This window comes from Penicillium arizonense (genome assembly GCF_001773325.1).
Source record: "Penicillium arizonense strain CBS 141311 chromosome Unknown PENARI_contig016, whole genome shotgun sequence".
Lineage (NCBI taxonomy): Eukaryota > Fungi > Ascomycota > Eurotiomycetes > Eurotiales > Aspergillaceae > Penicillium > Penicillium arizonense.
In genome coordinates, this window is record NW_019173293.1 from 537,515 (window position 1) to 560,117 (window position 22,603).

Here is a 22,603-nt window from a genome sequence, read left to right on the forward strand (position 1 = left end):
ATTACACACAAAGTAGATCGCTACTTGCACACGGGAGTGGGAGAAGGAAGTGACACCTTGCCAGATTCTCGAGGCCCACTCCAGCTACTCATGTTAGACTCGCCTATGAAGAATTCTAGCTAATGGCTCCATTCAGTGACGATACATGGAGTCATTGGCATTATGGTTCGAGAAACAATCTAAAAGTGTAGGTGGCGACACAATATTTGAGATGTACTTTACACAAGGAGGAGAAGAACAACGGAGCCATAACAATGTAGATGGTTGTAATAGACAAAAATAGAAAATCACAACGAGAGCTTTGGCAAAGACGAGAACTCCACGGGTTTTGTCCTCGGAAATAATTGAATAGAATGCTACAAGGAGGAATTGAAAAACATAGAGATGAATACAATAACGATGATACCTCCAATTGTCAAGCGCAACAAACTTCCAAGGTCAATACGCCTCTTTATGCCTTTGTTTAGACAGTGGCTGGTCGCGTGATATCAAACCCGATAAGCATTTCTTATCTCTTTATCTCTTATCGCACGTGTGCGTCGCGTTCCCAAAGAGGAAACATCAGTTCGCGTCATCAGACTTAAATCATTCGCTTTAATCCGCTCTGTTCCTAGTTTCTCGACTTGCCATGAGTGAAGAGTGCGCGAATCCTCTCCTGCTGGGGTGGATCAAGGAATGGCTAGATCAAGCCAGAGAACGGAACAGCAAGGGCGTGACCGTGTTCGTATATCCCGAGTCCCAGTGTGTTATTCACCTATCTGACTGCTTCCAGGTACAAGAAGGCTTATGAGTCGATGAAAGCATGTCCGTTGGAGTTTCAGCATCCATCCCAGGCGCAGCAGCTGAACGGACTGGGCCCCAAACTATGCGACCGTTTAACAGATAAACTCAAGGCGTATTGTGAAGAAAATGGACTTCCTATGCCGGAACCACCTGACAAGGGTAAGTGCCCTTCTTACACTTTAAAATTGAAAACTATGGCCCATCAAGCTCTACAGGCGGAAAAAGAACATCTGATGGTGCAACTTCCGATCAACCCGCAAAGAAACCCAGGAAATCCAAGCCGTATGTACCAGCACTGCGATCTGGTCCATATGCTATCTTGCTAGGCCTGGGGACCCAGGATGAGAATGCATCACAGGGGATGACCAAGGCCCAGTTGATCGAGGTAGCTCAGCCATACTGCGATAGTTCATTCACAGCACCTCCAGACCCAACAAAGTTCTATACTGCCTGGAATTCAATGAAATCACTCATCCAGAAAGACCTTGTCTACGAGCACGGCCGCCCGCTACGAAAATATCTGCTTTCTGAGGAAGGCTGGGAGGTCGTCAAACGTCTCCAAAAGACATTTCCCGGTGCTCAAAACTCGATATCCTTCGCTGGTGACTCCCAGGCAACTGCAACGTCCCAATCACAAAGCGGCCCTATCACAATTGGCACTGAAATGCCTGAAGATGACGATGGGTTGATAGATGCCCAAGAGGATCTAACCGAGCAGGACATAGCCAACATCGAGCCTGTCTTCCTCCCCCCCAAAAGCTTCACAATCCAGCTCGTGCTAGATACACGAGAAGTGCGCACTCCAGCCGATCGTGACTACATCTCAGGCGAACTCCAAAAACAAGGGATTACACCGCAAGTACGCGCCTTGGAAGTGGGTGATGCAATATGGGTAGCTAAATGCAACGACCCCAACGACCTCACCCGCCATGGCGAAGAAGGCGACGAAGTAATGCTCGACTGGATCATCGAGCGAAAACGCCTCGACGATCTGATCGGGTCTATCAAAGACGGACGATTCCACGAACAAAAGTTCCGTCTTCGTCGCTCAGGCATCAAAAACGTCATCTACCTCATCGAAGAGTTCGCAGTCACGCACCCCGATTCAACGAGCGGAAGTGGAGCACAGTATCAGGAAATGGTAGCCTCAGCCATCGCATCAACACAAGTCCTCAATGAGTACTTCATCAAAAAGACAAAACATCTCGACGAATCAATCCGCTATCTAGCGCGCATGACTCTTTTCTTGCGAAAGATGTACGGTGTCCAAGACCCGCCCTCGACCCAAGCTGGACAAGCAGAGTCAGATGCCAACACAACCCAGAATACCAGCCCACCGACTCATATATCTAAGATTGCCCTCATCCCCGGCCGCCGTCTCGCCACGGACTCCTACCTCACCATCCTCGATAATCTCCGTACACGAGATCCCACCGTTACATATGGCGTGTCATTCTCGACTTTCTCGGCGCTTACTTCAAAGTCTGATATTCTTACGCTTCGGGATGTTTTCTTGAAGATGCTTATGTGTACCCGTGGCGTGACGGGCGAGAAGGCTCTCGAAATTCAGCAAATTTGGCCTACGCCGCGGCATTTGGTCGAGGCGTACATGGCCCTTGAGCCTAGTGCACGGGATACTATGGTGTCGAATCGCATGCAGGAGGTTGTAGGGCGGAAGAAGGTTGCTAAAGAGCTTAGCAAGCGGATTGCCGAGATCTGGGGACAAGCTAGTTGATTGACACAAGTAGACGACTGGACTACTGAGAGTGTGATGAATAATTTAGAAACAGACTTGATAACAATTCATCCAGATGCATCAGATACAAACATAAGGTAACGCTAAAATAGGTACAAAACAAAAACCAACAATCCCTCTATTTACTCCTCCTAAAAATCCTCGTAAGGCTCCCCATATCAATCCTCAAAGCAAGACTACTCGCAACAACAGAAATACTACTCAAAGCCATAGCCAACGCAGCCCACACAGGACTAAGTCTCCAATGCTCATTAACCATAACCATCTCCCCACCAACAGAATTATAATGGTGCCCACTGACAATGGGATAGAAGACTCCAGCCGCAACAGGCACCAAACAGAGATTGTAAACAACGGCCCAGCCGAAATTCATCCGCACGCGATTAAACACTCGGCGACTCAGCAGGACTAGTTGTAATATCGTGCTCAGGTCTGAGTTTAGCAGGATGAAACTCGCGGAGTTGATTGCCACGTCTGAGCCGGAGGCCATTGCGATGCTCACATCTGCTGCGGCTAGGGCGGGGGAGTCGTTCACGCCATCACCGACGAAGGCGACGATTGGACGGGATTGTTTGGTGTTACTGGTTGTTGTAGGTGTGTCTGAGGATCCTTCTTGGATCTGGCGGACGAAGCTAGCTTTCTCTGCTGGGAGGACATTGGCCATGACGTTTGAGCGGGGGATTCTTAGCATGTCTGCGACGGCGTGGGCGGTTGTTTGATTGTCGCCTGTGCACATGAAGACATCGACACGTCTTTTCTGGAGCTGGGAGATGATGTCGACGGCTTCGGGGCGGATTGTGTCGGATGTTGCAAGCACGATAGCTGGGATGAACTTTGACGGTTCAGAGGACTGGGAGTTGACATGGCGGAGTGAGAGGACTGCGGTTGACTTGCCTGCTGACTGGTATTTTGACAGCAGGTTGGAAACGAAATATGTATCTGTTTCGGGTGATAGGACGCTGTGCAGCAGGCGTTCATTTCCAATAGCAGCTTCGTATTCGTCTTCGTGCTCCGGTCCAGAGACGGTGAAAATTCCTTTCATGCCTTGTCCGGAAATCTCATGGACGTTGGAGGTCTTGACAGTGGCGCAGGGTTGGGATTTGCAGAATTCGGTGACTGCCTGGGCGATTGGATGACTGCTGCTCTCTTCCATCTTTCGAGTCAGGGCCCATGCAACTTTCGCAAGTTCCGGGTCACTAGCTAGAACTTGGTGCTCGGAAACCTTTAGGCTGCCGCCTTCGGTCAATGTGCCCGTCTTGTCAAAGACGATAGCGTCCAGGCGACTAGCCTCTTGGAAGGCCTCTCCTCCACCTTTGACCAGGATACCATGCTTCGCTGCTAAACCACTCCCAACAAATAGCGCAGTAGGGGCTGCAAGGGCCAGGCCGCAGGGACAGGCTACAACGAATACTGCAATCGCAAATTCAAGAGCCCAGAATGTCCAACCACCATGAGTGACATCAAGGTAGTCTGTGGGGAGCACACCCGAGTGACCAAGGGCCAACCAGATGATGAAGGTGGAAATGGCAATGAGCGTGATGATGGGGACGAAATGCGAGGTGAGAAGATCGGCGACCCTTTCGATTGGTGCGCGCTTACTTTGGCCTTCACGAACTACAGTAATGATCTGGTCAAGCATAGATGAACCACCGAGCTCAGTAATGCGAATGCGTACAGGTTGGCCGACATTCACAGAGCCGGTATATACTATGTCACCGATTGATTTCTTGACCGGTCGAGATTCTCCAGTCAAAGAGCTTTCATCGAATTGGTACGAGGCGGTGTCAATGATCATTCCATCGGCAGGAGGCGAGGCGCCATGAGGGATGCTGACGACGTCTCCAACTTCGAGGAGGTCAACATTTGTACGTTTCATCCCCTCTGCAGCAGAGCCATCGGGGGCATCGCCATTGATAGTGGATGCGTCTTCGATCAACAGTGCCTCGGAAGGTCGAAGGTTACCCAATGACGTGACAGCATCGCCGGTTTTGGCTTTGCTGTATGCCTCCAGGAATCGACCAGCAAGAATGAAAAGAGTCAGGAATACGACCGAATCGAAATAGGTCGTGCTGTGGGGACTGAACTTGGTACCCACGACTGCATCGACGATAAGTATAGCCAGGGATGAAACATAGGCAACGGATGTGCCCGCAGAGATCAAAAGGTTCATACTACCAAAACGGTAGAATCTCCGCAGGATGGGCACCCGACTTCCAGGTCTCCACAAGGCATAAATCTCCTTCATGGCCCGGGCATGGAATACATCAGTGCCGTAGAACATCACGGGGGTTACCATGATAAAGAGTGCCCATTCTGTGCGGGTCACGCTGCCGGACCACATCGTTTCCTCCAGATACATTCTAGTGGGATTGTCGGACGGGACAAGAGACATGAACACAATGCCGATAATGAAGGTGGGAATCGCACATAAGAAGACAAACAATAGACGTAGCAACAGGCGGCGGCGCTCATGGTGCTGGATTGCACGAGAACGGTCTTCGATGCTGGGCGGGTGATATACGTTTGCGCAGAACGAGTCATTCGCCGTATTGATGGCGGATATTAGAGAGCGAATGGTGAGAGAAGGTGGCCGTGGGGTATATGTGACTCTGAGTATTGGGACTTTCTCAGACAGAGTTTGTTCGATGCAGACATCGGGAAGTGATTCCACTGCCTTCAAGACTGTCTGAGGGCAATGGTGACAGAACATTCCATCAACTCGGATAGAAATTGTCCTGGACTGGGCGGAATGGGGATTTTCTGGGATACCTGTTACTGGAGAGACGCTATTGACGGCAGCATCATAGCCTAGGTCTTCAATCTTCTCTATGATTCTGTCAAGATTGTCCCGGCCTTCGAACTCAACCCTTCCACTATGTGAAAGCAAGTTGACAGAGACGTCTCGAATAAACGGCAGCTCTTCGAGCCCGCGAGTCACTGTCCCGCTACAAGAGCCACAGGTCATGCCAGTGATCGCAATCTCGCTGGTATAGATTTCGGTGGACTTTGTAGGAGTCGAGGCTTTAGGAATCGGATTCGCCTCGTCGAGTGATGCTTCGAATCCGATGTCATCGATTTGTTCAACAATCTTGTGGACATTGTCTCTGGGTCCAATATAAGTTAATGTGGCGCTATTGGTGAGAAGGTTCACTGTGATATCTTTCACGAAGTCGAGTTGTTGAACTTCGGTCGTAATGCTGTTGGCGCATGATGCACAACTCATTCCTCCAATGCTGATCCGTACCGTGAATTCATCAATCGGTTGAGGGCTTGGACTAGGCTGTTCTGGAGAAAGCACATCACCTTCCACTCGTGTTTCGCAGGAGACAACCGAAGCTGTCTCCTGTGCAGCATTCTCTGGCGTTGGCTTAAGCTTTGTGGTAGAGATATCGCGCTCATGGCCCTTGCTTGTCCGACGATAGCCAGCGTGTGAAGACTTTTCGGCCAAAGATCCCAGCTCTATTCGAGAAGAATGAGGAGAAGTGTTCTCTTGTTCTTCTTTTCTGCAGGCATCACAATTGGCAATATGTCGTTTATGTCTACTAGCCTGAATTCGCTCTTTGATATTCGATGATATACTAGAAACCGAGTTGCGAGGCGTGGAGAACAACGCTGAGCCGCGGTGATTCCAAGCGGAAGTATCGAGTTCCGAGACGAGCGCTCCTCGGTGGTTGAATGTCGTTACATATTGTACTTCAAATGCGGCGCGTATTAATGCATTTACTAGGACGGTCGGTCGAACTGCAGCGCTGTGACTGGCACGGACTTCATGGGTCACGATCGTGACTTCGATCCCAGTGACGGTGGAGATTTCAGAGAGCACTTCGGTAACATATGCTACACATGACGCACAGTGCACATTGCTCACGAAGAAGACGCTTTTTTGGGTATCATGTTCATAGTTGGCGGCCTCCAGATCGAGGAGCTGGCTCTTCGATCTTGATGAAGTCATGATCGGCAGATCTCTGCGTGGGGCCAGACACGAGGCTTGGCTTGGTAGACGCAATGCCAAAGCTTTGCGGCTTGGGGGGATAGAGTAAATAAAAAGATACTCCTTGAATATGTGAAACCGATCGGCAGTAGGATCGCTCTCTACAGACAGGGAGTGGCACGCGGGTATGTTGAAGGAAATAGCGAATCACAGTGGTTAAATAGGCAAGCACAAGGAACAGGAAGAATGAGAGAGATTTGAAAGAGTCATAACATGTTTTATTAAGTAAAAGAAGAAAAGAAAATCCTAGAAGTGGGTGGATAAGCAGAGATGGCGAAGATGCGACATTTGTGCGCGATTCCACCCAAATCACGCAGAAATGCCGCATTCCAAGGATTCGGAGATGACGGCCCAGTATGCTAGAGATGGGGCCAGTCATGAGGAATGAGCTCGGATCCTGCATCCCAGATCCCAGATTCCGGAGTTCTCAAGTCGACTACATGTTGCCATGTGTGATTCAAGGAAGTAAATATGCCCTTGTCGACAGGAACAGGCACGCGTCTGATGCCGCTAGGCCGGATTTGGCTCCTAGCGTGTTTGACTCAATTAAAGTCAGGTCAGGTGACCTAAGGACAACGACGTGAAAGCGACCAAAATGAAGTCAAAGTGATCTAAAGACAAGAATTGAAGATTCGAACAAGACATGTATTATTCTTCTCATTGTATTCCTCACCTCAACTTGTTCGAACTGGAATGTAACTCTCCCAATGCATATGCTTATGTAAGATTGAATAACTTTTCTCTCCTCTTTCCTTATCGCCGACTGCCGCGATGGTGATACGAAATATTTCCTGCGACCTACTCTGACAAGAATCCCTGAGGCTTTGAGGACCTCGGTTCCTTCACCGAGCGCGCCTTTCCTCCTTACAAATTTCTACATCTCTTCGTAGAGATGTCCGCCCCCAAGCCTGCGCCAAAACCAGGCGCGCGTCCTACTATCCCGCCTCCCCGGCGGGCTCCTGTTGGACGCCTCGCAAGTCTAAAGCCACCAGGTCCAACTCCTATTAAGCGTCCGCAGTCTATCGGACGTCCTCAACCTCCTCGACCAACTACACATCCCAAAACCTCCAACTGTCCCAATCCGGGCTGTCCTGCCCCGCATATCGTCGAAGATGAAGGGGTGAAGGTCTGCTCAGGCTGTGGTACAGTCATCAGCGAGTCAAACATCGTTTCAGAAGTCACGTTCGGTGAATCGTCTTCCGGTGCAGCTGTTGTCCAAGGATCCTTCGTCGGAGAAGACCAAACGCACGTCCGCAGCTATGGCCCCGGTTTTCAACGCGGAGGCGCGATGGAAAGTCGCGAAATGACCGAGCAGAATGGTATGTGTCTCGAGTATACGCGACGTACATGATCAACGGCTAATGTTTAACAGGCAATCGTTATATGCTCCAGCTATCTCGAGCCCTGACTATTCCCGAAAGCGCAACCAAAGCTGCTGGTCAAGTCTTCAAACTTGCAGTTGGCCTCAACTTTATTCAAGGTCGCCGCACAAAGACTGTGGCTGCAGTTTGTCTATACATTGCCTGTCGTCGCCAAAATGGTAACACAGTAATGTTGATTGATTTTGCTGATGTTTTGATGGTAAGTAATGCTTGCTCACTGTGTTCTTGGCGCCGCCCCCTAACTTCCAACCAGGTCAACGTCTTTAAACTCGGCCGCACTTACAAGGCGCTCCTCGATGAGCTTCGCCTAGGCGGAAATGTATTCTTGATGAACCCCATCGACCCGGAAAGCTTGATCTATCGTTTCGCTAAACAGCTGGAATTCGGACAATCTACAATGGCGGTGGCCGGTGAAGCAGTTCGAATCATCCAGCGAATGAATCGTGATTGGATGACCACTGGACGGCGTCCAGCTGGTCTTTGTGGTGCGGCATTGATCCTCGCCGCGCGTATGAACAATTTCCGTCGGACCGTGCGCGAAGTCGTTTACGTCGTCAAAGTTACGGAAATCACCATCAGCCAGCGTCTAAACGAGTTCAGTTCCACTGAAAGTGGTGAACTGACCGTCGATCAATTCCGTTCCGTCCAATTGGAAAACACTCACGATCCCCCTTCCTTCACTCGCGGGCGAGAAGGTCGGCATCCTCGAATCAAGAAGAAGGTGCCAGAGACTGCAGCGGAAATTGAAGATGACCTCACAGATAGCGAAGCTGGATCAGTTCCACCACGTCGTTTGGATGCCGACGGCTTTACTATTCCCAACCTCCCCATTGATCCGGCTTTAACGGGTCGACGTTCATCGGTAGTTGCGAAAGCCGTCACTGATGTGGCAGAAGAGTTTGAGACCGAAGCAAGCTCCAAGGGCAAGAGGCGACAGCCTGCGCCAGAACCTCCCGCAGAGGAGCTTGCATCTGAAAAGGCACTAGAGGATGAAATGCGGACAATGCTGGCTCAAGGCTCAAACCTGGTTGAGAGTGCCACTGAGCCCGAGCGGCCCCCCGTTTCCGACAGCACTGAGATCGATGCCGCCGAGTTTGAAGATGATCCCGAAGTCGCCAATTGTCTCCTCTTGCCTGCTGAAGTGGAAATTAAGGAGTCAATCTGGGTGACTGAGAACAAAGAATATCTCCGTACTCAACAGGCAAAGGCTCTGAAGCGTGCCATGGAAGAATCTGAAGGCGGTACAACATCTCGCAAACCTCGCAAGCGTCGCCGTGGTCGTCTTGGTGATGTCACATATCTCGAAGGTGAAGGTGAAGAGGGCCGTTCCCGCGCCTCAACTCCTGCCGAGGCGACTCGTCGCATGCTGGAGCGCCGAGGCTACAGTAAGAAGATCAACTACTCTCTATTAGACACACTTTACGGCGGAGAAGGAGCCGATGCCAAGGCAGAGAGCATGAGCCGCAGCCAGAGTCGCAGCCAAAGTGTCATCTCGCGACGTAGTGCCAGCATCGAACCACAGGCAGCCTCTCGGCGAGCCACTCCCTCGGATGCCAAGCCTGCCCTTCCTCCCTCCACCACGGCCGCACCCCTGCCCACTCCCCCTGCCACGCAGAATACCCAGGAGCCAACCAAGGAAGATGGTTCTGCTGCTGCAAATCCTGATCCAGATGACCAGGATGACTATGATGAGGATGATGGCGAGGAGGACGGTGTTGACGATGCCTTCGCAGGCAACTACGGTGAATACGAGAGCGACTACGACTACGATGACTAGTGACTCATTGAGGTATACCGGGTTCGTTAGATGGGTGGCCCGGGGCTGGGATGTGATGGTAATTCCCTCGCTTTTTCAGGCTCTTTTTACGAATTTCAAAATGATACCATGTACTTTTAGCGCACGCATTGGGTCCGGATTTGAATCAGTATTAATCAATCAAATGCTTCAAGGCAACTCCATGGTCATGTCATGGTAGCAACACACAAGACATCGTGCCTTACCTCTGCCTACTGTAGCTCCATCTTAATGCAGCATGCTAGCAGTCTGGATCATCAGACATGGATCCCCATCCATGCACCGTACGGCTGCAGTGACCATCCTCGACCAACAGCTGGACCCAGGGAAAAAGAGGAGGGCAACTCCCTGGGGGTTGCTGGGACGATATTTTTTTTTCCAGTTTATGCGTTGGGCACGCACCTCAGACATGGCAGCTAATAAGTTAAGCCGCATCTTCCAAACGGACCCAGGTTCGCACTGTATGTATGGTGACTCACTATATTAACTGCAGCGTTTTAACACTGAGCTATCTGGGAGGCGTTAGGGTATTCCTTCCTTACCTTTTACCGTCCCGATTAAGGATTATTGTGCCTGACAAATCAGGCCAAAAGATCCCCCAGTGTCTGCCTGATAATCCAGGCCAATTCTACCATTCTTGCCAATCCTATCTATGCACTTCGGTCGACGGTATTCCCAGCTGCTTACACGCTTATCCTCTTCAGCCTTGTTTTTTGTAGGCCATATATGCATATGCAGTTTGTAACGGAATGACTCATTTTGAATTCAACTTGGGCCCTTGAGCCTTCGAGCGCCCTGTGACTGTCTTTGTTTCTCGCCCGGTACGATAGCCCTGTCTACAGATTTCAATATAACCACATGCATGTATCCCCAATAAAAGGAACACGCTACACCGATCTCCTCCCATAACCACACGCCACAGACGCCACAACAAGCCATATCCTTACATCCCCTGTAACAATGCCCCTCCTCCAACACAAACAACCCTCCCATAAGGCAACCATAAGCGCCAACCACCCAAAAGGACAATCCCAACCCCAAGATCTGCAAGAGTACAAGCAACGTCACAGCGAACCCAAAAACGGCCTTCTCCCCGAACATGTCAACCTCCCCGCACTTCCCCAGATCCAACAAAAAGGATAAAAGGAAAGTGTCAATCAATTAGCCGAGGGTCGATCTATACTCTCCATTCCCCGTTCGCCCCAGAGAAGCAAAAACCAAGCCTCATTCCACGAAGGACATTGGTGGAACTCTCCCGTTTAACCCCCTTTGTCCTTGTCCTACCGGCGTAACTCCGTGCCCGAGACACTGCCGAAGCAAGGCTGGCGCTTTCCCATGCCTCATTTGGGAGAGGAGATTCGGGTCGCAGGCTGGGATTGGTTGGGGGCATGTACGGTAGCTTTAGCTTAATATTGAAGAGATACTTTCTGTGGTAGCTTGGACAATACAAAAGGACGAGAGTCTCTGCCATGTCGCGGTGTGGGATCTACACGTCCTTCCCATTACTAATATCACATCTCTATTCTGTTTCCCTCGTACAGGCTATGCCATAGCCATCGGGCTGAATAGCACCAAGATGGTAAAACTCAACATCTACGGCCGAGGCCGATCACTGCGAATGGCTATTATGTTTACATGCCAATTGGCATTTATCTTCTTCGGTGCGTATACTCTATACCCTGGATTTTAAGACGGGACCCGAACAGCTAACATTTAAAATATAGGCTACGATCAAGGTGTCTTCTCCGGAATTGTAGGAAACGAGGAATTCCTCAGCATAGTCCACCATCCCAGCGCCGGTATTCTGGGTATCATAGTATCAATATACAATCTGGGCTGTTTCGCCGGAACGATAGTGTCATTTGCCATAAGTGATCGAATCGGACCGCGGAAATCAATGTGGTTTGCCATGGCGTGGATCATTGTGTGTTTCTCTATTCCTTCTTCTCATATTTAACACTTACATGTCCCGTATAGGTAGGAGCAACATTACAAACAACCTCATTCTCAAGAGCCCAGTTACTCGTTGCGCGCTTCATCACCGGTATAGGTACAGGCATCGAAACCACTGTCGTACCAGTGTACCAATCTGAACTATGCGAAGCCAAGAAACGAGGAAAATACGTCTGCAGCGAGCCGCTTTTCGTTGGTGTTGGTATTGTTATTGCTTACTGGTTTGATTATGGGATGAGTTATGTTGATGGGGCTATAAATTGGCGGTTGCCAGTTGCTTGTCAGATGATTTTTGCTATTATGGTTATTTTGTTGGTCTTTGGGTTAGTAACTCCCTGGGGTCCAATTGAGAAGAGAGGAGACCCAGTCGTTTATATAATGCTAACACTGGCCATAAATAGTCTGCCTGAAAGTCCCAGATGGCTCTACCGACACAACAGACCAGATGAAGCTCTCCAGGTCCTATGTGATATCTATGACATGGGACCGGAGGATGGCATGGTCGTTTCTGAATCTGAGGGTATTATCCAGGCTATTCAGCTGGAGACACTACATGGCGAATATAAATGGTCACAGATTCTCAAGCGGGATGAGGTGCAGACTGGTCGACGGGTGTTGCTGGCTTATGGAATTCAATTTATGAATCAGATGGGTGGGATCAACTTGGTTGTGGTGAGTTCATTCCCAACATTGTCCTGTTATATTGGCCTAAGCCATCACATCTCTAACATTATGGGTCTTGCAGTACTATGTGACATCCGGTAAATATCAGCCCAAATCACAACCTTCCGTCAAAATCATGCTGATAGAAACAACCCATAGTCCTTGAATATAACGTCGGCCTAACTCGCAAACTAAGTCTCCTCCTAGGAGGAGTAATCCAAATCATGTTTGTGATTGGTAAGTTCACAATCCCAGCAATGAGAAGATATCATACCAGAGCAAGCCCAACTAATGCACACCAGGCTCCTTCTATCCAACCTTTTTCTCGGACCGCTTTGGTCGCCGCAAACCAATGATGTGGGGTTCCTTCGGGCTCTTCATCTCAATGATGATGATATCGATTTTGCTCTCATTCAAGGGTGCGTACACTCCTACACACCTGATATACAAGATCTCGTCCTAATTGCACAAATGACCATTCTCTGCATCTTGATACTGATATCACTATTCCAAAATAGGAACGTCAATCGAAAAACCAACAGCAACAGCCTCCGTCGCCTTCTTCTTCCTCTTCATGCTAATCTTCGGTGCATCAGTGAATTGTATTCCGTGGGTATACGGACCTGAGATTTTGCCTTTGCATGCTCGCGCTAAGGGGTGAGTAACTCATACACCACACCACTATCAAACACCCATCTATCTCTTGATGTCCATGTAGTCACCGAGACATATTCATATTCACTAACCTCCTTTTCTCCCATAACAGCCAAGCAATCGGAATCTCAGCAAACTGGCTCTGGAACTTCTTCGTGGTAATGATAACGCCGACATTAATCCAGAACCTGGCATGGAAGGGATATTTAATTTTTATGTGTTTGAATCTGGTTTTCGTTCCGGTAAGGCCAAACACCATCCTAGTTTATGCTACGATGACAAAGTCTGTGGGTGGCTTGTTCGGTTCTGTTTTGCTAATGATATACATTTACATGCAGATTATCTACTTCTTCTACCCCGAGACGGCGAATCTCACGCTCGAGGAGATTGATTTCCTGTTTACGGATCGGGCGAGATACCCTTCTATTGCGGAGTCGCGGTCCGCTGGGAATGGAGATGTTAGGGTGGATGGCGTGGATGGGAATGAGAAAGATGAGAGCGGGAGTGCTGGGGGTAGTGTCAGTCATGATGAAGTCAGAGTAGGGGCTGGAGGGAAGGAGTGATGCTCTTGTTATCGGGGAATATTAATATATCTCGAGGTAGTTGTTGATGCTCTAGTTTATCATATATTGACGTTATGAATATCTAGTAAAGACAAGGGCTAGCTAATTACATCAAACTAGAGCATTGTAGGTTATAGAAGTGAATTGCTACTCAACGGGCAGAAAGAAAATATGCGCGTTTTACTCGGCCAATATCCCGCCCCCTCTCGTTGAGCAGTTTTTGGGCCAATCCCAACTTATGTATATGTAGGCCCCAAAGATAATCTCCCAGTCGGACATGAGTAACAGCCGGGAACAGTAGAAAGGGCCCATATGTTGTCCAAACCTCGTTCTCCGGGCGAAACAAGGGATACATCTCATAGAGTGAAAATGGTGCATCCCACTGTCAACCCGATGTCGACGCAAGCGACAAAATACGAAACGGCATTCCGGAAAAGACGGATAAGTATTCAAAAATGGGTATCATTGGTGTCGTGAACTAAACAAGCGCCAGGGTATCACAATTTGTTCCGCGGATTTCCTTTCGCCTGATCCTTGAGCTCTTCTTTGAAGTAGTCGAAGAACTGCTTGATCCCGGAGCCTAACATGGATTAGTTAGCCATGGCTTCTTGTTACAGACTCGCATAAAGCCGTACCATTATTCTCGAGTTTGGTGCCTCCCATCTGTTCCGGAGGCACCCCGTGTCTGACGTGTTGAATTTTCTCGTGGACTCGGCCAACCATGCGATGGAATATGGGGCTTCGGAGGAGCTGTGAGAGCGATGTCAGGATATTGATCAGAGTTAACGGGCGATTTCGATGCAACATACTCGAGCAGTGAGCCAGACCTGAGACGGACAATTTGTCAGTGAAGAACGGCGTGGCAGAAGGAGAGAACTCACCTCCAAGCCTCGGAACAACAGAGTACTCCACGTCATCTTGGAGATTCTCTCTAAGATTCAACCATGAAGTTCAAACCATGGGGATCTGCGAGTGCGAAGAGGACGAGACCTCGGCCTTGAAGATCCGGAGGGTTTCTTAGTCAGCTCTTCCCCGCGAAGCTTTTCTGAATCATCGCGGAGAACATTCGCGACTAATAATTATTTCCAGCCTCCTTTTCAATAAACCACGGAATGTATAGCTATGGTCCTGTGGCTCCAACAACCCGCCACTGAGTCTTGACCATTGCCGACGATGGCGAGTGGCACCGAACGAACTATTCAAGTGGCTCGGTTCTTCCCAATCCAGATCAGAAACTCCGTTTCTCCTACGCGGTCCAGAGAATGACCAAAGGTTGCTACACCTGTCGACGACGTCGCATCATCTGCGACAATGGCCAACCCACCTGCCGGAAGTGTCGAGATGCGGGGAAGGAATGTCTGGGGTATCAGAAGCCGCTCGTTTGGGTCAAAGGTGGTGTGGCTAGTCGCGGAAAGATGATGGGCCGCAGCTTTGATGATGTGGAAAAGCCATCGAGCAAACCGAAGCGCAGGGCTACTGAAGTATCCGATTCTACTGCGACGAGCAGTGGGTTCGGCTTCTTTTCCATCGCCGAGTCTTCCTCGGACGCCGAATCTCATAGTTCTGGGAACCAACCTAGTCCGGAGACAGAGGGATGGGTCTTTGGGACGTCGGAGAATCTACCGGCCGGAGATGATGTTGCACACTTGGATTTCAATACCACCGAGGAGGACAACGCTGTCGTTCATGTTCCTCGGAGTACTCCTAGCACTGACTATGTTCCAGCGCCATGGGGACTGGTAGATCCGCTATTCAAGGATCTCGGCCAGTACTCACGGTACTATGTATATCACTGTGAGATACTCTATGCACGCACTAAGTGGCCCCGCTAACAACTGACTAAAGACAACCAATACATGGTCAACGACTTTGCGCTCTACTCTCAGTCTAAAAACCCCTTCCGAGACATCACCGCTCTGGTCAACCATTCCCCGGTGCTTGCGCACAGTATCTCCGCCCTCGGGGCTCTTCATTACTCGCTTCTCTCGGATTCGGATTCCTCTCCCATGCCGTGGTCATCCAAAAGCCAACCGTTGGAGGATTCGCACTTGTCTGTAAAGGAAATTGAAGACATTGTTGCGCCAGCAAGCTCGAGGAAGCCCACCTCGCAAGGATACCAACATTTCTTGGAGTTCAAGCAGCGTGCTCTTCGCCAGTTGTCCATGGACCTTAGCAACCCAGCAATGCAAAAGGACGGCAGGACATTAGCTGCCATCGTCTTACTTGCCTTCTTGGACCTCATCGAGTCAGGCAGCGGAGCGTGGAGCTATCACATAGAGGGCGCAAAAAAACTTCTCAAAGACCGACCTGAAAATGGTCTGGGACGAGGGATCCTCGAAGACCTGGAAGCATTCGCCCTTGACGGGTGTTTAATGTAAGAAACCTCAACATCCACCAAACCCTCCCTCTAACAAAACCCCAGCATGGAAATCATGGGATCAACACTCGCCCGCCCAGGCGCCCTCTCAAAACCCTTCTACTCCTCAGCAATGGGCCCCTCAATCCTAAAACGCCTGGAAGAAAACTCCTGGGTCGGCTGCCCAGCCTACCTCCTCGAAGTAATCTTCTTCGTCCACGCCCTCTGGTACCCAGACTCGGAAATAGCAGCCGCAACGCCCCAGCCAACCGCCCTCCCAACCTCAATCCAACCAGGCCAACCCCTAACCCTAGAATCCTTCGCAACCCTCCTCCAAGGAATCCGAAACTTCGACCCAATAGCCTGGAGTCAGGAAATGCAAGCTGTCTTCTTCATCCCGGATCTGACATACCGTCTCGCCCTCGCGACCTCCTACCAAGACGCGGTCTACCTCTACACCAGTCGCGTTCTCTCCCGCACCAGACCGGGCTTCGATCCCCCTTGGTCAGACGTCGGTCTGCCAGCTGATCACTCGTTCATTGCTACGAATCTCATCACCCAAATTTGTCTAATCCCGCCTTCGGATCCGCACTTTAAATGCCTCATCTGGCCTACTTTCATTGCCGGCGCTGAATGTCGCCCTTCGCAGCGGGCTCTTATTCTTGAGAAATTGGGTTCGCTTTATGAAGCTTTGACTAGTGTTAATGTTCGCAATGCTGCTTGGGTTTTGAGACTTATGTGGCAGAAGCAGGATACTAAGCGTCGTGAACGTCAGGGTGGTGGTGGTGGTGGTGATGATGATATCGATATTAGCTTTGATTGGATCGATGAGCTGGATTCTTCTCGTCTTGATTGGCTGTTTATCTAAGTGGCTGTGGCTGTGTCTGGGGAAATTTTACATATCTCTCCCTGTTATGACTTATGTTTGTATTTGTATATATACCTCCAAGTACATTATTATGGATATTACTGTTGTTACGTGGTAATGGATATATTGAATTCGAATTTGAAGATGATATCGATGAAAGGACTATGTTCTTGAAAGGATTGTGACAGGAGTGCGGGGTAACAATTCTCAGCCTAGAGAAAGAAGAAGAAGCAAAGCTATGCGCCGTGGTGATAAAGAGATGGGGGGCTTGTATACCGGAGAAAGAAGAGGAGATAGAAGGAAAAGAAAGTCACAATGAAGAGGTCGGATCAGGAGCTCAGAGAGGAAGAGATTGAAAGAGGATGGAAGTAAGACACAAGAAGAAAAAATGATAAGGGAATGCAAATGACCTTTTCACCGAATAGCCCAAAAAAGGAAACCAAAAGACAAGAGAGAGGGGATGGCAAGAAAAGTAGGAAAGAGGATAAGAAGAAGTCAACAGGTCTACTGTGATTCAATACCAACTCAGAAGTACTTGACACGGTCTCGAACAGATATCAACGTAAAAGAAAAGAGCAAAGCAGAAGGAGTCTCAATGTTGTGGACAGTATGCTTCAGATCAAATCAGGGATATATAACAGTGGACGACACAGAAAAGGAAACACTGAAATGGGGAGTGTAAATGGAAAACAGTCTGAGATATAGCAGACGGCAGAGAAAGATAGTATGCGCACGCTCCCTTCCGAATCTAAATGCAAGAAAAATGGTTCCCCAACAGACGTAGGAAAAAGAAAAAGAAAAAAAAATTGTAATCAACAAACACGCTCGTCACTGGAATATGCAAAGGGTAGGTCAAGTAACCGATATGCGAGGAGGACATCCAGTCTTTGTGCGAATGTCGGTGCATGGAAGAGAAAAGGAACGGGAGAATGGGAGAATGGGAGAATGGGAGAATGGAAGTGAGGAGACTGCCAGAGGTGTGTCATATTCCACCTCGATCACAGTCGGGTGAGACACCACCTATTGCCCATGAACGAAAATAACCCCCAGGGCTTTGAACAAGGTGTACAAGAAATGAGTCAAGTCGAGAGCAGGATGCTTTTTGGTTCTTTGCCACTAGAAGACGGCAGCAAGGCCATTCTTTGAATGACGCTTGCTGAATCTCTTTCTCCCTTTTGTTGACTCGGAGTCGGTGGCCTGGTGTTTCACCAGATGGTTCCGGCCAGATGGTGGTGGACCTCTGTCATCTTTCTGCATGTCGGAGGTGCGGTCTAGTGTGTTGGCGGGGCTGGGAAAGCCGGATGAGAGGTTTTGGAATGCATCATCGCCGAAAGGACCGGCGCTTTGTTGCAATGATGCCATCTCCCGGGATCTGTCCAAGGCATCCAGCCATTCTTGGACCTGGACTGCTGTGGCGCCAGGTGAGGCTTTGGGGTCCTCGAAGACATAATGTTTATCTCTCTGTAGTGGCATTAGATGAGGTACTTGATAGCTTCGGGGTGGGTTACATACCGTGTCCACAATCCACGATGAGTGTCCTTTGGAGTCGGTCGTGCTCCGGTAATGTGTCCCTGGGGCCAAGAGAGGGATCTCGAGTTTGATCTTCTTCTCATCACCACCAGACGCAGCCAGGATAATCCGCGCAGATGAAGTGACCATCACCAGCCGTTGCCGCTTCTTGGTGGCGCTCCCAGAGAAGAAACGAGAGAATTTCTTAGGGGCCTCGAACTCACCACTGCTGTTTTTGGATGAGGGGCTGTGCGAGGCAGCAGATGAAAGAACCACCAAATTGCCCAATTTCAAGATCCGTTCGTTGTTGTTGCTGAGCACTGGTGACCATTCAATATCCAGCTGACTCGGTGGAGGTAACTCGGTCACTACTCGTGGGAGCTGGCGGTTACTGGCACTGGGTGCATTGGAGGGGGCGGTTGAAACGACCGGCGGCAAATCCTCATCACCTTCACCACCGTTGAGCTTGATAGGATCGCGTGCAGGAGGCACATAAGACTTCAAGCGAGGAGCCTTTTGTTTCCAAAGATCCGTACCCCAAGTAATACCTTCAAAGAATTGATGGTTCTTGATGTGCTCGATTTGAAGACGCCGTGCGGGATCCAGGACCAGAAGACGTTCGACAAGATCACGAGCGATAGGAGGGAATCCAATGGGGAACTCGTAATCCAATCCCACGATTTTCTGGAAAGTCTGATACTCATTCCCAGCTTTGAAGGGAGGACGACCGGCTAACAACTGGTAAATGATGCACCCAAACGCCCATAGATCACTGGCCTTGCACGCGTTCTTGTCTGTCAAAAGCTCGGGGCTGACGTATTCCGCAGTACCGACAAAGGAACTCGCGCGCTCTTCCTCAGGAACCTCGTTGTCGAGAGGGGGAAGGCCATTTGGGTTTGAGTCCGCTCGTCGCGAGGTTTTGAGGATCTTGGCCGTTCCAAAATCAGTGATCTTGACATACATTGCGCTGTCAAGCAGCACGTTCTCCGGCTTCAAGTCTCGGTGGATCACACCGCGCTTGTGCATATAGTCTATCGTATCCAGGATCTGAGCACCGTAAAACCTCGTACACTCCTCGTCAAATGTGGTCATCCGCTTGAGTGTACCGAGCAATTCTCCTCCTTTGCACAAGTCCAGCACGAAATATAGCGACTGCTCATCCTGGAAGGTATAATAGAGCCGCACAATACCTGGATGATCGGTCAAGCGGTTCAGGGTATCCTTCTCGATGTTCACGTATTTCACCTTCCTCTCCTTGATGATGTGTCGCTTGTCAAGGATCTTGATCGCGTATTCCTTCAAAGTCTGCCGGTCCGTCGCAAACACGACCGTACTGTAGGAGCCCTCTCCGAGAGTATTCCCGAACGAGAAATCACGGACTCCCTTCTTGATATAGCGGGAAACTGTTTTACCGTTGGCATCCACCTCTTGCCTCACAGATACCGCAGCACCGCGCTCCTGCCAATCCTCGCTGCTGGGCAGCGGCCCATTCTCCATGTGGGAAGTTCGAGACATCTGAGATGCTGCGCCTCCACTTCTTGCGTGTGCTCGAGACGTCTGACGCATCACCGCCGGACCGTTGCCGGGGATCTGGGCGGTTCGGTAGGACCGGTCGCTGTGCGAGTTATCGCGCGCCAGAACACCGGCATGTAAAGCCGATGAACCTCCTCGGGTGTCTGCCCGCGCCTGAGAGCCAGATGTAGATGAGGCGCCTGAGTCGGTTCGAATGCGGTAGGTATTGTCACGGGGGAGGTTTGAGGTTGCAGAACCATTCGCGTATACGGCGGAAAGGGGTCGGTTGGGGTTTGGAGGTGTCGAGAGCGGAGTCGAATATGGCTGATACGTAGGCACAGGCTGTGTGTCTGGAGAAGGAATGGATCGGTCCTCTACCGTAGAGGCTTCGATGGGCGCAGGCGGAAATGCTGAGGAGCGGTCGTCGTTGGAATTCTGTGTTGATACCGAACCGCCCGGGCGTCCGAACGGACTGGTCCCCAGTGAATCCGCGGTCGCATCTGGTAGAGGCGAATCATCAGGATTGGCTATCCGAAGTCCTCCCAGGGACTGGGAGAGACTGAGATCCCCGTTCATGACGAAGGATGAGGTCGTCTAGCGGAGATGCAAGGTTGAAAAACAAAAAAAGACGAAAAAGACGAAAACCATTAACACGGATGCATGGTCCGGAGTGAAGAGAAGAGAGAGAGGGGGGAAAGGATCAACAGGAGGCTCGTAGAAATCGGGTCTAGTGTTGAGGGGCTGAGTCTGACTATTAATACTTGTAGTATCACCTCCTAAGACAAGTCTGGTTTCTCTCTACTTATAGACTTCTGTGCTACTCTCCAGGCATGATCAGACGTCGCCCAACTATCATCCTCCTGGAGGACTTGGATTCTCTCCAGATCTTCCCACTGACAACAGACTTCCAGAAACTGACCCTGGACGAACAGGAACAGAGCTACGATGACCTACTGGGGGATCTCTCATCCTGCGCATCGGATGCAACTACCAACATTGACCTTACAGCTCCCAGTCACGGAAAGCACTCTTGTGAACGCGACAACTCTTCACCAAGTCCCGGGATCTTCGCATCTCCAAGCACAGCTCCACCATCCGCATCCGCATCCACCAAATCATGCCTGAAATCCCACCTCCCAATCCGAGAGTCCTTGCAGAACACATCTCCGGGAGTGAAGCCGCGTCGAGCGTCCCAGTCTACCGACCCACCACGGCCAAAAGTGACCTTCGCGTTGTCACCGCAAGAACAAGAGCTCCATAGCGGCAGAGCCAATCGTTCACCGGAAGAACAAGAAGGTACGCTAAACCGCGCAGTTTGAGTCGCGAACCCTCTAAGATAACAACAGATGATCGTATTGAAAACCGGCCTCGCCCAGACACTACTACAGCCCTATCTCTCGACTCGCCGGACCTCACGCCACAACTCTCCTTCTTGTCCTGTGGTGTCTCGTCAAGCCCGGCCACCGCCAGCGTCCCACTCCGGGACCTAGTCTTAGCGTCCACGCTGTCTTACGAGGCAGTCTTGGCCGAGAAGACGGTCTCGCCCGAGTTAGGGCATTCCATCAGTGAAGGCCGTGGTATTGTCTAGCTGTCAGGAGATGCAATGTCCGAGATTGGTGGCTGTGTTCTGGCGGTCTACACTGTACAAGTGCAAACAAGTGCAAGCTTGCCATGAGCTATTGATTTTGTGGCTTTTTGTTTGCCCAGATTCATTCTGTTAGGTTTGTATAGGTAAGTTTGTATAGATAGGTCACGAACTGACGAAGTATGATACCCAATATGAATATGAGTTATGAGTTATGAGTTTTGAGATAAGAGATAAACTTCAAGCTATGAAACGCAATAAAAAATAACAGAACCACGCATACCCAGTCCAGTCCCAGCCTAAAAATACATATACATGCTGTACATGCAAACCACCCATTGATAACAACAACCCAGCCCTGGCGAATGTTTCACGTTAAAAGAAACATAGACAATCTAGAATCCCTCTTCAACAGGTCCATCTGAAACAATCCCGGCAATCTAACAATAGTTCAAGTGCTAAGTGGAGAGAACCACAAACCGGGGCCCGACATCAGTACTGACGCGTCGCTTTGCCTCCATCCCACAGTGCCCTATGCTGTCATCTGCCCTATAATGGTGAATTTGGGATGGAGATGAGGCATACGTCAGCTATATACATATACATATACTCTATTTTTATTTCTATCTTTGTTCCATAGTTATACTACGGTGCTGTACATGCATACGGAGTACGGAGTACAGTGTTCTTGTATGTACTGCCGACTGCATGGTTCAGGATCCACAACGCCACGCTGCACACAACCTGGATTCATTCTGGAATATTTCCGGCGTTGGTTAGGTCGCTTGCTGAGATGGAGTTCTATGGTTGGCTATCTAGGGGTTGTGTATCGTAGAATTGGGTTGAGTTTTGGATGGTACATGTAGGGATACAGTTCGACTGTACTCCGTATTCCGTGCGGGTTTCCTGATCCGGTGATTTGCCATCTGGGATTGGTGATTGCCTGGTGATCGCCGTGTGGCGAGTATAAGTGTCCTGGGGGCGAGGGGCGAGGGCTAAGGGCGAAGGCGAAGGGTTTGGGTTGGGGTTAGTGGGGCTGGACGTATGTACATCGGTCTGTGCTGAGGCTATTGGTACGTGTAGAGTTATGTGGGGGAATGAATGAGTTGGAGAGATTGGAGGGATTGCAGGTCTGATTTTTGAGATTGTAAGATGGCTTACTACGAGACCGCTATTTGGAGGTTTGATATGTCATGGCCTGTGTTACGGTCTACAGGTAATGTGAACTGTCTG

The 22,603-nt window shown here is 49.9% G+C and overlaps 8 protein-coding genes across 8 annotated transcripts; 5 read left to right on the plus strand and 3 right to left on the minus strand.

Annotated features, from left to right (window-relative positions):
- Nucleotides 1-628: 628 nt before the first annotated feature.
- Nucleotides 629-2,518, plus strand: PENARI_c016G11586 (crossover junction endonuclease MUS81; the record flags this gene model as incomplete). Its single annotated transcript, XM_022634193.1, has 3 exons — nucleotides 629-720; nucleotides 773-942; nucleotides 999-2,518. 3 exons carry the CDS (start codon nucleotides 629-631, stop codon nucleotides 2,516-2,518), a joined length of 1,782 nt encoding a protein of 593 aa, XP_022486190.1.
- Nucleotides 2,519-2,657: 139 nt separating this feature from the next.
- On the minus strand, nucleotides 2,658-6,491 carry PENARI_c016G06177 (putative copper resistance-associated P-type ATPase; the record flags this gene model as incomplete). The annotated part of the gene is made up of 1 exon (XM_022634071.1): nucleotides 2,658-6,491. One exon carries the CDS (start codon nucleotides 6,489-6,491, stop codon nucleotides 2,658-2,660), a length of 3,834 nt encoding a protein of 1,277 aa, XP_022485999.1.
- A 931-nt stretch (nucleotides 6,492-7,422) lies between these two features.
- PENARI_c016G02956 (transcription factor TFIIIB subunit BRF1) lies at nucleotides 7,423-9,689 on the plus strand (the record flags this gene model as incomplete). The annotated part of the gene is made up of 3 exons (XM_022633997.1): nucleotides 7,423-7,849; nucleotides 7,903-8,111; nucleotides 8,166-9,689. The coding sequence occupies 3 exons, from the start codon at nucleotides 7,423-7,425 to the stop codon at nucleotides 9,687-9,689; spliced, it is 2,160 nt and encodes a 719-aa protein (XP_022486201.1).
- A 1,594-nt stretch (nucleotides 9,690-11,283) lies between these two features.
- On the plus strand, nucleotides 11,284-13,540 carry PENARI_c016G06964 (sugar transporter-like protein; the record flags this gene model as incomplete). The annotated part of the gene is made up of 10 exons (XM_022634091.1): nucleotides 11,284-11,368; nucleotides 11,432-11,631; nucleotides 11,685-11,983; nucleotides 12,062-12,332; nucleotides 12,406-12,421; nucleotides 12,483-12,560; nucleotides 12,626-12,742; nucleotides 12,842-12,980; nucleotides 13,090-13,135; nucleotides 13,316-13,540. The coding sequence occupies 10 exons, from the start codon at nucleotides 11,284-11,286 to the stop codon at nucleotides 13,538-13,540; spliced, it is 1,476 nt and encodes a 491-aa protein (XP_022486101.1).
- A 497-nt stretch (nucleotides 13,541-14,037) lies between these two features.
- Nucleotides 14,038-14,457, minus strand: PENARI_c016G00162 (uncharacterized protein; the record flags this gene model as incomplete). The annotated part of the gene is made up of 4 exons (XM_022633941.1): nucleotides 14,038-14,120; nucleotides 14,176-14,290; nucleotides 14,350-14,367; nucleotides 14,422-14,457. 4 exons carry the CDS (start codon nucleotides 14,455-14,457, stop codon nucleotides 14,038-14,040), a joined length of 252 nt encoding a protein of 83 aa, XP_022485937.1.
- Nucleotides 14,458-14,955: 498 nt separating this feature from the next.
- Nucleotides 14,956-16,764, plus strand: PENARI_c016G06861 (uncharacterized protein; the record flags this gene model as incomplete). Its single annotated transcript, XM_022634089.1, has 3 exons — nucleotides 14,956-15,334; nucleotides 15,386-15,914; nucleotides 15,963-16,764. 3 exons carry the CDS (start codon nucleotides 14,956-14,958, stop codon nucleotides 16,762-16,764), a joined length of 1,710 nt encoding a protein of 569 aa, XP_022486118.1.
- Nucleotides 16,765-17,880: 1,116 nt separating this feature from the next.
- On the minus strand, nucleotides 17,881-20,361 carry PENARI_c016G07130 (PDPK1 family serine/threonine-protein kinase; the record flags this gene model as incomplete). The annotated part of the gene is made up of 2 exons (XM_022634095.1): nucleotides 17,881-18,225; nucleotides 18,277-20,361. The coding sequence occupies 2 exons, from the start codon at nucleotides 20,359-20,361 to the stop codon at nucleotides 17,881-17,883; spliced, it is 2,430 nt and encodes an 809-aa protein (XP_022485991.1).
- A 254-nt stretch (nucleotides 20,362-20,615) lies between these two features.
- PENARI_c016G01447 (uncharacterized protein) lies at nucleotides 20,616-21,373 on the plus strand (the record flags this gene model as incomplete). The annotated part of the gene is made up of 2 exons (XM_022633963.1): nucleotides 20,616-21,081; nucleotides 21,132-21,373. 2 exons carry the CDS (start codon nucleotides 20,616-20,618, stop codon nucleotides 21,371-21,373), a joined length of 708 nt encoding a protein of 235 aa, XP_022486173.1.
- Nucleotides 21,374-22,603: the final 1,230 nt, after the last annotated feature.